Genomic DNA, 14,387 nt, shown 5'->3' on the forward strand with positions numbered 1-14,387 from the left:
CTTTCCGTACCCACATTCCTTTTCAATGAATATTTGTTTTGCCAAAAACAATTGCATGGCCACCCAACCACACCAACCAACTATGTGGTTGTCTGTATTCCATAACATAAAATAATAATAATCCATTATTAAATGAGTGAATCAATTCATTGATTCATAGATTTATATTTTTTGATTTTTCAGCACCAAATGGAATCCAATTTTTAAAGGTCTGATCACTTTTCATTCATTTTCTTACATTTTTTAAGCAACTCTAACCCTAACCATATTGAAAATATTTTTATTTTTTATTTAAAAAAAAAACAGTTTTTTAAGTCCAAGAGTGGGTTATGTACCAATTTCCAGAACTGATTTGATTCAGAAAATAGCCGGTTCTTTTGTAACATTTAGTGAAGCTTCTACAAATTGAATCTTGAATGATTTGCTCATCTCTAGAATGCATCAGGTAGTTTTTCAGGTGTTAAAAAGACTGACACACATTTCAATGTTTCTATTCTTACTCCTCTATTAATGTGAGAACAGGTAAAAGATTCTCGACACCATCCACCTTTATCAAGGTGCTTTCAGCCGTCCCAGACTGAGATACAGACGAAGAAGCAGAACAGTCATTTTAAACAACGCAAAGGGTGGTGCTCCACTGGAAATATTCAGTCCTTTTTGTTAGTAGAAGTTAAGTACAGGAAAAGTGCTGGGGCCCTGACAACGGCAGTTTTGCACTTCCTAGCACATTCTTAAGCTGTTGACCAGTCAATGGCTTGAAAATGTGCTAGAAAGCATGAAATGGCCCATCGCCAGGCCCCGGACATTCCCTGTGCTACTCCTCTATTAATCCTGTGCCCAAAGGGAGGCCAATCAATGATCACCATGTGCCATGATCAACATGTGGTTCTCTTATTTGTTGAAAATATAAACCAGTAGGGCACTTTGCCAACCTCAAAATAGTATAGATGGCGAATACGCATTGTGAGCAGTTTATTCTTTTATATGTCATTCTGAAACATTCAGAAATAATTATAACCTCTGCAAAAGGGTGTTTTGATAACTTCAGAAAATCCAGGAGATGTCAACAAATACCATGAAATGAGATTTTACCGAAAAACATGGAATGTGTTCTGCAGCGACTTATGGTACATGTCCGAAGATGATGCTGAATATTTCCCTAGTTCAACATAAGGCTTTGACATATGGAAGGGAATCTTATCAGCAATCTTTAAATATCCCATTTCTTAGATTTAAAGTTTGCACAATGCGGTCCATTCATCTGAAAGTAGTGATTTATTTCCATGAAGCAGAAACATCTTTACAGTGATCCTTCCGTAGTTATTGACTGCAGAATCCATTCAATAGCAGAACATTTCCAGAAATTATATGAGCTATGAACATTGTAATTAAGCATCGAGTCAAGAAAGAAAAATAATAATTCACTATATTTCACAAATTTTATGCCTTTTTGATTCTTCTGATTACATCGACTCCATCTATTCATTGCTGATGGCACTGAGGCAGGGGTAGGAGCTTTATAGCTGCCCTCGCCTAAGTGCATACATTATTTGTTGTACAATGTAACTGACAGCAAGGCTGATATGAATCCAATAAAAATAGACTTCATCTGGTAGCCGCAGTGTTATTAGAAGCCAGCATAAAATTATATATTGATGTGTGCCATTTTGCCTAATCACTACACAATAATTAAATGTCCCCTGCCACAAAATTAATTTATTTTATATACTAAGAAAAAATCACAGGCTGATACTAAAAGTGATTTTTCCCAGAGCATGATTGATTCCTCACATTTATTTTACAACCCAGAGCAATTGCCTTAATCTGACAGGTGGGTATTACCCGCCGTTATCAAAGGATCTTTATTTATTAGTGTTACATTGAGAAATAAATATAACAGCCAGGGTGAATGTGAGTGGTGGCAACTTTCATTTTTCTACGCGCTTTATTTCGGTTAGTGATGGATTTGTGGAAATTCTAAAATGTTCCGTGCAGCAAATTGTGAGCTTAGGATGTATTTCAGCTTGTCATAAATAAACTGCTGTCACCGAAAAAAAAAAGAGTTATTTCTGCAGTGACATCTTAAAATGTTAACATAGCTGATGCATGCATTTGTGAAGTGTAGAGGGACACATCAAGCTTATGCATATAATGTATGGTGGGAGAAAAGCCCCAGTAAATTACTGATTATTTGTAGCTACTGCATATTATTGAGATTCCTCCCTTACAAAGTTCTATTGTCACCGTATTCTTACGATAAATACCTAAGGTTTTATGATTGTGGCACATTGTGCTTTCAAGATAAAGTAAGTCTACAATACATCTATAGTCTACAATATGTAACGAAAAATGTATGAAATAATACATTTAGCATAACATTTTTCAGAGGTCTAGTATTCTTCTTCTATGGACAACAAATTGATGTATTTACTTTGCATGGACAACATACTTGTGTTCCTTATTGTAACAGTCTTCAAAAGTACAAGTACACTTGGTACACTGACAGATTACTGAGAGGAGACCTCATTACAATGTGCAAATACCTGAACAGGCAGTACAAGGATCTCTCCAAAGATCTTTTTATACCTAGACCTGTGACCAGGACAAGGGGGCATCCCCTACGCCTAGAGAGACAATTCTACCATCACCACAGACAAAGGTTCTTTACTGTAAGAGCAGTGAGACTGTGGAACTCTTTGCCGCAGGAGGTTGTTATGGTGGACTCTATGTATATGTTCAAGAGAGGCCTGGATGACTTTCTGGAGAGCAAAAATATCACGGGTTATGGGGATAAAACATTTATCTAATTCTTAAAGGTTGGACTTGATGAACTTGCATCTATTTCCAACCTTATATATTATACTATGATACTTACCCTATTCTAGCTTCCACTTCCAGTTTTGCTCCTGCCACCTGTCCAATGACACTTCTGGCAAGGCTGTTAGAGTTGGTTACACTGGGACCTACTGTCCACTGAAGCCACTGATATGCTGAAGTGGATCCAGTGACAACCAACAATTCTGACCCTGCTGGGACTGTTAGTTGCCGAACAGTTTGAACAATGCAGGAACTGGGAGCCAGAACAGGGTAAACATACTTTATTTTTCCCCTTACACCAACCCTGGGCCCTGGGGCACTTTCCAGAATTCCACTAAAGCCCTTTATGATCAAGCTTATTTTATATATTAAAAAGACTTTTAGCTCTGTGCAACTGAAACAACAATCTCAATGTGTTCCAAAACTATGACTGCCAACGTAATCAAAGGATGTTTGTAGTAATATGGATGAATGCACAAAATCCTCCTCATCGGATAAACTTTTGAAAATCTGTGGAACATATCTATATTTATCTACCGAAAGTATTAATTTACCATTACTCTCTGTATACAGTAATAGGCAGGTCTATGAATAAAGCAAAAGAGATAGCAATGTTATAAATCTAACAGCACTCAATCTACATACAGAGGTAGCAATGTTAAAAGGGGTTGGCTACTTTACCATATACGTTTTTTGTAATGTGTGTATACGTGTGGGGTGCAGGATATTAGGTAATTTACTCATATACATCTCCTCCTGTCTTTTACCTCAGCAGGCAGACAACCCTGACCCTAAAATGGCTACAATGGAGGCTTTTGTCAGATCTGTCAATAAACAATTGCCCTGACAGGACCTTGATCTCATATTCATGAATACTATCATAAGATCCTGGCAGGGTGATTGACATGGACAGATAAAGACCACATGACTCTACATCTGCTGCCATTTTGTGGTCAGGAAAGTCTGGCTGATGAGGTAATAGGAGGCTGACAGGGAGTCTTCAATTTGCATGCTAATAAAGCAGTGAAGAACTTTTTGTAGATGAATATTATTACACATTACAAAAATCATGAGGTACAGCGGCCAAACACTTTAAATGATGTGAAATATTGAACAAAAAAACACTACAGAGAAAACTACAGGCCAAAGTCACAGTATGACAACGTCTAATAGGTCTCTGCAGGAGCACCTTTCTAGAGGGTAACACCAAATTGGCAATTTATTCATTTTACAACAATTTAAAGATTCTCCAGAATGTTTATTTCACATAATTTACATGGTGTATAAGTATTGACTGAAACAGTTAACAGGGGTGTCAAGTCCTCTCTATGAGGGTGAATTCTCAATAAAAGGGTTGAGAGGTCTTTCCCTTCCTGGAACAGTGAACTAGTGATTATAATTTTTAGACCCCAGCTGTCAAAGACATTACTGACTGGAATACATTATGTAAATCTAATACAATACATTAGCTGAATTTATGCAATATATTAAAATATAAATAACAGAAAAACAATCAAAGTTTACATTGAATAAGGGAAATGTGTTGCAATTACCTGTTACTGTTAATTCGGTCGTTCTTCTTACTAAAAAACTTCCATACTTCAGTTCACAGGTATAATTCCCAATGTCGTCCTCTCTAACTTCCCTGATAACTAGCGTGTCCCTTTTCATTATTATACTGGGCCTCCAGGTTTTTGCTTTGCATTCCTGATAAAATATAAAAAATATTAATTAGCAAGGTAATAAACCTTATTGTCATCATTTTATCACTCGTTAGAATCAATTTTAAGAGATAGAGAATGATTGCTAACAAACACATCACATCCATATGGTAATTTTGGAAGTTACTTTGCCTCCACACTAATGAATTTTCTCAATTACTGGGAGTCGACTTTTTATTGTTGTCAACTACAGATGAGTGTCACGAACCCCACCTACCGGAGTCCAAACACGGGGTGCACTTACGTCGGGTCACAACACAGATTAGCCCTTAAGCCCCGGCCACTCACACAAAATGGCGCCCTTACGCTAATTCCTACTCCCCTAGCACAAAGCACACCCAGTCAACTCAATTCTTAAGTCAGGGAAACCAAACACATCTGACTCCCAAACATTACACCCCAAGCACGCAGAGCCCAGGGGGCTCATAATCACACTATGTACCCCCCTACCACTTATGTACCTATGGAACGCTACTGCACAGAGCCACTCTGCACCCTGATATAATCACCCATTCTCACTTTGTCACAGCTGCCGCCACTCATAATTACGGCTCTGCTGTACAGATCACCTGGATCCACACTGTCTATATTTACTACTAGCACATATAAACTCACTGCATATAGCTACTGTTAGCACACACAAGGTAACAATGCTGAGCGGTAATTCACCTCTCCAGAGTTATGAGAATGTATAGAGCACAAGGAAAAACCTATTAAAGGACTATTTAATATGCAAAATAGGCACAATGCTTACTTACTTACAAAAATGGTGAAATAACAGACATACATAACAGCAAACAGTAAAATAAAAAGGGACAAAATAAAGAAGAAACAGACCTTTCACTAATTTGATTGGCATACTGATCCTCAGGGGAGAAACCAATTGAAAAAAAACCTGGAGATCTCCACAAAATTAATGCATCTCCTGAACTGACCAGAATTCAATGGTGGCATGTTCATTTTATCTAACCACCTGATCCACCCCCTTTCTCATGTGATCGGGGCGTGGCTACACCTGAATCAAGATGTAAAGCTAGGGACATATTTCCATGTAATATCTTCTCACGTGGGTCTCCTGAGAAGAAGATTACACATTCTTTAGATAATTAACAAATATAACAATACCAAACAACATTATGAAATGTTGTCCCAATAGTCTAATAGCCATTTTCTTGGCCCCCTTCCTATGAAATCCTTGATACTCGACACCCCAGGACTATAAGGGGATGATGATCCAGATTCGTTGACCAAAAATTGAAATATTTGTTTTATGGCTACATTTTCTTTGAAGTCCAATTTTGTTATGTTCTTAAATAGCTATTTTAAGACACACTACCCACCATGAGGCTTGGAGACACCAAGCCTGTATCAAATAAAAATTCCAAATTCCATTCAACACCAGAAACGATTTAACATCTCTTTTGATAAGGGGAATAAGGGAATAAAAGGAATCAAAGAGGAGGTGCTATCTGTTGCTCTATGGACCATAAGAAGGGGCCTCATAACTCATAATTTATGACAATGAGTGTGTCAATTTGTAGACTTGTAGATTAGGTCTGTATTCAGGCTTTCAAATTTAAAGGACATCTACCACCAGGATGAAGGGTTGTATGCAAATGAGCCTAAGAGGCTCCAGGATTCCTAGGTGTTAATGGAGTTTGGAGCCCCTCAGGCTCCTTTGCATACAGTCTTTCATGCTGGTGGTAGATTTTTTATGATTCACTCCTATGAATATTTGAAAATGGCGGTTGTCATTCATCCCTTAACTGAGGGAGGGTGAGGGAATTATTTTTTTAAAAACATCAAGAATTCCTATAAAACTGATGAAACAAAATATACACAGAGAAGCAGCACACTGGGAGACTTCAGTGCTTTTATACACCAATGGTACAGGTGCAATGTTTTTGCTCCTCAATGGAGCTATTTTCAGAGCTATTTGACAGAAGAAACAATATTGCTTTCGAAAAAAATTTGATAAAGTTGCAGCAAATCAAATCTTTTCACTCATTTCTACTTGAAAGCAATTGACCAGTATCCTACTTGTTGCATCCTTTTATAATGCAAGAACACTAAAGAAGAACACATTACAGATGTTTGCAGAAGTTTTCACTGAAAGAACACATTGAAAGAACACAGTGAAGAACACATTGCAGATGTTGCGTACATCTGCTAACTTATCAGATGACACGTGTGCCGAACTGTGCTCTTCACAATAGTATATGAAGAACAATATGTGTGAAGAATACATTGCAGATGTTTCCATACATGTGCAATGTGTTCTTCACACATAATGTTCTTCACATACTACTGTGAAGAACACCGTTTGGCGCGCGTGTCTTCCGATAAGTTAGCAGATGTTCGGAACATCTACAATGTGTTCTTCACTGTTCTTTCAGCCCCCGCTTCGCTCCTCCATGCCCGCTCCGTGATGCCTGCTCCAATCCTCCATGCCCGCTCCTCCATGCTCGCTCCAGCCCCCGCTCCGCTCCAGCCCCCGCTCCACTCCTCCATGCCAGCTCCATTATGCCCGCCCCTCTCCTCCATGCCCGCTCTAGCCCCGCTCCGCTCTTCCATGCCCACTCCAGCCCCACTCTGCTCCTCCATGCCCGCTCCAGCCCCCGCTCCGCTCCACTACAGCCTCTGCTCCTGCATGCCTGCTCAAGTGTCGGCAATCGTGTCTTCGGCTAAGTTAGCAGATGTTCGGAACATCTGCAATGTATTCTTCACTGTGTTCTTTCACTGTGTTCTTCACTTAAATGATTCTGTGTTCACTATGTTCACTGTGTTCACTGTTTTAATTGTATTCTTCACTGTTCTTCACTGTCTTTTCTTAATTAAATGCTCGATCTCGGGCAGGGGAAATACTCGCTCCTAAGCAATAATTTTTAAGAATGAACATGAGGTTTTGTTTATAACTTGATCAAAATTTTGCCAACTTGCCTCTTTAAGACTTTCCCTTTTGAAGTTGATCCTTATAACTCCAGATGGAGCATAGCATTGCAACCAGCACAGCAAACCTACTCCAAGGGCTGAAACCGATAAGCCCAATTCTATCCCTGCTCCAAGTCTGAACCCATTGATGGTAATTTCACTGTAATTAGAATCTGAATAGCAAAACCGTGAGAGAAAAAAAAGAAACCTGACATACAGTGGGGCAGATTTACCTACCCGGTCCTGTCGCAATTCCCAAGCTGCGTTCTCCGACGAGGATGAAGTCCGGCGCGATTCTTCAAGATCGTGCATCCATTTTCCTGCATCTGTCGCTTCCCCGGTCAGTCTGCTGGAGTTTAACTGCTTTTTCCCGGTGTATGTGAGTACATTGTCTTGCGACACAATTTGAATTGTAAATCCCTTGCTTAGTCCGAATCAGTTGGGTTTTCCATTGGCCACGGCCCCCATTTTTTGACGCTTGCTTGCACCAAAATCTGATCACGTGCGCTAAAAAGCCCACTTAAATGCGCAAATTGGAAATAGTCGACGAAACCGGACGAAAATGCGCTATGCGGACCCTTAGTAAATGTGCCCCAGTAAGTTTACAAGTAGTATATCACAACTTCTCTTATCCGTTTATATGAGTGAATTTTCTAGTCAAAGATATTATGCATCTTTAATATAAAGTTCAATTATCTGATTGTCAAGAATTGAATGAGAAGCTTCTCAGCACCTTGAATACATCCAATAACTGGTAATGAGGATAATGAAATGCTGATGAAGATTAGGTGCCACAGTAAAGCTACTTTATATCCATGTTTTAATCACAGAATATGGAGTAGTTCACACATTCAAGATTTGTTTTATTCAACTATAACAACCATTCAACAAGTATTGTGAATGAGCCATATATTTAGGAGTAGTTAACTAAACCTAATCACTTGGATCTCACTGTCAAGACAGTGATACAGTGGATACGGAAAGTATTCAGACCCCTTTCAAACATGGTGGTGGCAGCATCATGCTATGTGGGCAGGGACAGGACAACTAGTTGTATTTGAAGGAAAAATGAATATGGCCAATACAGACATATCTTGGATGAAAACCTCTTCCAGAGTGCTCTGGACCTCAGACTGGTTCCCCTTCCAACCAATGACCCTAAACACACAGCTAAAATAGAAAATGAGTAGATTAAGAGCAGCTTTGTGATCATTTCAGACTTGCCCTGCCAGTGCCCTGACCTAAATCCAACTGAACGACTGAAGAGACTAGAAAATGGCTTCCACCAATATTCACCATCCAACCTGAGGGAAAAGTAGAGGATCTGCAAGGAAGAGGTAGAGGATCCCCATATCCAGTTGGTAAAGACTTTTTCCATTATTCCCAAAAAGCCTCTGTGGCTCATTAGCTTAAGGTATTGAGTTGCTTCAGAGTATTGCTTGAGTATTGAGTTGAGCAAAGGGACTGAATTCTTATGATCATGTGGTATTTCAGTTTTTCTTGTTTAATAAATTAGAAAAATATCTACATTTCTGTATTTTTATAGTTTAAAGTTTTAAAAGTGCTCTAAAAATCCATCTCTTAAGGCAGGTCTATGACACTCCTTAAATGCATGAAATGTAAAGTCTCTCTTTACTAATCCATCTTATGCCCTCCTCCCATCAGTTATCCGGCAAACACCAGATACCAAGCTCCAGGCTTCTCTGCAGTCACTTTCACCTTGGACCTTGTATATAAGATGGTTGCTGTTTACTGGTTCAAGCCGCAGAATTTATATTTATTAAATTATTTATACTGTTCCCTTATAAAGAATGGCTGGACCATTATACACGATCTTATATCTCTTGTGTCCCCCCCTCATCCTCATAGTCTGTAAGCTCTTGTGTGCAGGGCCCTCACTCCTATTGCTCTATATGACTGTTTGTACTCTGTAATGGAATATTATATTTGTATATGTCCCCTATGATTTGTAAAGCGCTACGGAATATGAAGGCGCTATATAAATAATGATTATTTTTCTTATTCTACTGCTGTCTTGTTTACATGTGTCCACAGCTAGAGACAAATAATCTACTTATATTATTGCTTCTAGATTAATTTCATATTTCAATATGCTTATGATAAACTTGATTGGTTTCCATCAGATTCTTATCAAGAATGGGCCTTGTTTGGGGTAATTGGATACAAGCCTGGATGTCTTGTGTTATCTCGTAGCAATTAAGATAAGGATACTGAATGAGAGAAAGAACAGTCAAATATATTATTTTACCAAACTTCACAATGTTCTTGATTTTGACATGGGCCCTACTGCCCTTTGTGAGCCACAAAACAGTATTACCCTATGTAAGAAAATGTATTACTGCACCAAATACATGGTGGCCGTTGTAATATTGTGATGAACTGGGTGATATATTGAAGATATCGAAATAGAATTTACAAATCATATGGCAAAGGTCTACAGGTTGTATAATGTCTACATACATGTGTGTATATGGTCAGTATGTGAATCTTATGTGATAAAAGTCATATATTTTCTCTATGGAAAGTAAATATTTTCCAGCTGTTACTTTTGTTGGGAGCAAACATTATCGGCATGAATCCATTTAAACTGTGAAATGGCTTGGGATTTTATCTCTCACAGGCAATATAAAAGTGTCAGAATTTAGTTGCTGTTTTTGTTGCACTTTTTACTTTATTACCGCAAACAAGCGCTAGATAAAATGCAGCAATGCCATGAACCAATTACTAGGCCATTATATTCTATAAATGCATGAAAGGAAAAGATAATTATGAAGAGAATGAGTTTGACCAGCTACAATTTGAAGGGAAACAATCACAGAAAGAAAATATCATTGAGAAAAGTGAAGCAAATAAAGAGAATGGTTCACAGCAGTGTATGGCAATCTGAGTAGAAATGCAATATAATATGATAATAACAATAATAATAGTAATAATAACATAATGGATGTTCTTTGACAATGTTCAATTAACCCCTTACAACACTAGAAAACACTGGTAAGTACTGGCATGACAGCAGGTGTATTGAAGAGGTTTCACAGGCTGAGGCTTCTTCATACACACTGGGTGTGTGCTGCATAATATTGCAAACACCCAATGCCAACACATGCGATCAGAGGTGTTAACCACTTACATGCCCCCTGCAAACCCACAGGGTATGCCAGCAGCTCATGGACAGCATGATCTTAGGCCAGATTGTGGCCACCCGTGACGTAATTGGGTAGAGGGGGTTCGGTTGGCCTGACAGCCTGTGTAACGCTCCCAGGCTTTTCATTTGACCCAATTAATAACAGTGTGCTCGTAAAGATCAACAGTAGTATATACTGTAGTATTACAGTATATATTCGGATCAGTCAGACCCAAGCTCAAGTACCCAAAGGTTGAAGTACTCTGCGGCCTTGTGTTGTGTGGCCCATTCCCCTTCCCCTATGCTGTGCTAGCCAGGATTGCAGCATAGGGGATGTTATTTAGATACTTACCTTGCCTTGGTTCCTCAAAGAAGCAGCAGTCTTCACTTCTCCTGGGTGTGACAATGGTACATTCTGGCACTTGTGATGTGATGACATCATTGTGTATGCTGGCTTCAGAGCCAGTGCATATAGCTTGTGCACACAGGAATGTAGTAGACTGCTGCTTGTTCAGGGAGTAAATGTATCACTAAGACTTCTGTGTGTGGACACTCTTGTAGGTGTGAAGGCACAGTGGATGGCTCTCTGGCTGACATGTGCACATTGTTGGGCACTCTGGCTGTTATTGGGCCTCTGTGGTATCACTCTGGCTGGCATAGGGGCACTGTAGCTGAAATGGGGGCACTGTTGGGGTACTGTGGCTGCCCTCTAGCTGACATGGGCGCACTGTAAGGCATTCTGTATGCTATTGTGCTTCTGTGGTGTCACTCTGGCTGGCATAGGGGCACTGTGGATGGAATGGAGGAACTGTGACTAGTATGGGGGAATTCTGGCTGGCCTTGGGACACTGTAGTGACACGCTGGCTGGCATGGGGGCACTGTGGGGGGGGCTCTGACTTGTGTGGGTGGCAATTTGACTAGTATTGGGGCACTGCGGGGGCACTGGCAGATAAGGTAGCACTCTGGCTAACGTAGGGACACAATGGCATGAAGGCACTGTGGATGGCCTTTGGACACTATGCAGTAATATAGCTGTCATTATACCTTTAGGGCAATGATTAGGCCTATGTGGGGGGACTCTGGCTGGTGTGGGTGACACTGTGGCTGGTATTAGGGCACTGTGGGGGCACTGGCAGATAAGGGAGCACTCTGGCTGGTATTAGAGAACTGTGGGAGCACTCTGGCTTGGATGGGGGCACTGTGCAGTAATATAGCTTTCAATCTACAGTACCAAAATTACATAAAGCCCATTTAGGGCAATACTTAGGTTAATGTGTCCCCACTTTGAAAATGAGTTTGACACCTTTGCCTTGGGGGTTTAAAATTTTTTATTTTATTTTTAATAAAATCCTAAAAGCTCCAATCATCCCCTTTCTCTTAGAGATGATGAAGCAATTGTGTGGTGGTAAATCCGATGTGACCAACAAAACCCAGTCAATAACTGACCCCATGAATCTCATGGCATATGCTGCTGTGGCCAGTAATTAGCTGAAAATGTGTCATGGGTTATATGGGCACAACATATTTAAGCCCAGTGTAGCAGAACTCAAGTCAGGATTTTTACTGGTTTTATTCTGCAAATTATTTTTTTTTACTATGTAATTATATGTTCACAGGGACAAAATGTTAAGCACTAGCCAAAGGTAATTTAATTTGTCAAATTTTGTGTTTTTTCTCTTGAATTTCTAAGTACAGTATATTTTTAATGTTTAAGCATCATGACTGTTTTATTGCCACCTAAGAATTATTAAAGGTGAATTCTTGATTTTGGCAATGTCTTTGATTTTGGACTGCTAATTTTATCTAGGACACAAAGATAACGTAACCTTCTTTGATACGCCTTACACAGGAATTTATTGTTACTGGAAATTTGTCACTAATGATTTGTCAAAATCTTTCACCTAAATAAATCGAGACAATGGCCAAAAAGTGAAAAAAGCCATAACATTTTATCCAATTTTTGGGAGTTCCACTAACTTGAAACTTCACACTTCATTTTTTTTTTTTGCTGTAAAAATGGACATTTTACAGTGCTGAGTATACAACTTGAATTTCTAAATTTACACTTAAAAGTAACACAGATAAATCTTGTATTGTACCTTGTACCACTTGATTTCTGGCTCCCTGTATGGCATAATGAAATCTTCTATCTCAGGGCATAGGATTTCTTTGCTTTTGCTAAGTTCAGCTTTTTCAAAGTATTTCATTTTAGAGTTATAGCAAAATCCAGTGTCATTGTCCCCGACTGCCAAGGATATCGAAACTTTCATGCAGTATGTGGAATTCCTGCAGAAAAACAGAAATATAAAATATAAATTAGAAACAACCAAGAAGATTTCAAGAAAATGTGTCACTGTATCGTGCAAGGTCCCTACATGTTATCACTTTTTGCTGCATAAATGTCAATGATGCCTTAGGGTGTTATGGGATTATGACATGAATGCAGTAATTTCATACCTCGAGAAATAATTTATTTCAAATCTGAAATTATGCACAATTCTGTCAAATCTGTTTATTTTCTGTCTTGAGCTAATAATGCCTATGCAACGAGGCTGCGCGAGTGATTACAGCTGTACAAGAATGTTGTCCTATTTTTATAACCAACAGATGCAAAGAATTCCTGAGAAACAATAGCTTCCGTTTTTGCAAACCAGATTAATTAGTATTAGCTGAGATTTTAAAAGGCCATAGTATTTATTGCTTTGAGTGGATTAGCGAGTGACTTTCATTTTGTAAGATGCATATTGTAGGAATGATATATATTACGCACTCTCTCCCTAGGTGACCTTTCATTTTTTTCATTTTATCGCATTCTGGTTTTATTCTGGTGTATTTTGAAAGTTTCTCTGTATTATAGTTGATCCTTTATCTTTTCTTTGAACCCAAGGTTTTTGTATTTCCACATCCGTCTTATGGAGAATTTTCATGCTTCAATATACAAAAACGCCATTTGTGACAACACCATTTGTAAAGTGCAACAAGCTGTCTGGTGGATAATAAAGGCTATAATAATAGGGACTTACATGCTGTCAAAGGACATGATCAAAAGAATAGAATCTATATAAAGATGTATCATGTAAATACAAAGAAACAGCATAGTACTCTTCATCGTCTCTTCATCTCAAGATTGTCCTTCAATGATCTTTTTTGTTCAGGAAAACCCCATGTTGGTACACATGTGTAAATATTACTATTTCTTATATTATACTGTTTCTTTTTTCAATATTATTAACAGGGCATAGTGTAGGTTCATGAAAAGTGCGGGTTTACATGAACTACTTGTTATAATGCATAAGCTTTTATATTAAATAAACTATTCCAAACAAGGTCAGTGATTCCAAATGATTTCCAGATGCATTCACATTTATAGCGTAACTATCATTTGTGAATATTTTATAAATCCTATTTTTATCAATTTTTGGTGGTTAGGCAAATGCATGTTGAGCCAGCTTTTACTTTTACCTTTCCCAACCCCCAGCCCAACAGAAAGTTGGTCATTCATGTCGAAATTTGTGGGTTTGGCTGATATCAATCTATCAATCTTATGTATATAATATAATATATCTTATATGTATAGCCAGTCTCCACTGATATTTTGATATATAGTGACTGTTTTATGACCACTGTTTTAAAAATAATCTAGCCCTCATAGAATTTAAATATCAATTCTCTATTGCTTTTAACAGCGGTTGGAGGGGTTGAAAGGGTTGGCCACTAATAAGAGACTTTATCAGATCCTAATAGTGTACAAGAGTACATTATTACAAGACCC

The 14,387-nt window shown here is 38.6% G+C and overlaps 1 protein-coding gene across 2 annotated transcripts in view; it reads right to left on the reverse strand.

Annotated features, from left to right (window-relative positions):
- Window positions 1–14,387, reverse strand: part of IL1RAPL1 (interleukin 1 receptor accessory protein like 1) — a 921,392-nt gene that overhangs the window by 337,819 nt on the left and 569,186 nt on the right. For both annotated transcript variants that reach the window (XM_072137921.1, XM_072137922.1), the window contains exons 4-5: window positions 12,715–12,901; window positions 4,371–4,524 (exon numbers count right to left, since the gene is read on the reverse strand). In XM_072137921.1, the coding sequence (XP_071994022.1) occupies window positions 4,371–4,524; window positions 12,715–12,901 (341 nt within the window). The remainder of the gene's footprint in view (window positions 1–4,370; window positions 4,525–12,714; window positions 12,902–14,387) is intronic.

The sequence above is a fragment of the Engystomops pustulosus genome, chromosome 2 (assembly GCF_040894005.1).
Source record: "Engystomops pustulosus chromosome 2, aEngPut4.maternal, whole genome shotgun sequence".
Classification (NCBI taxonomy): domain Eukaryota; kingdom Metazoa; phylum Chordata; class Amphibia; order Anura; family Leptodactylidae; genus Engystomops; species Engystomops pustulosus.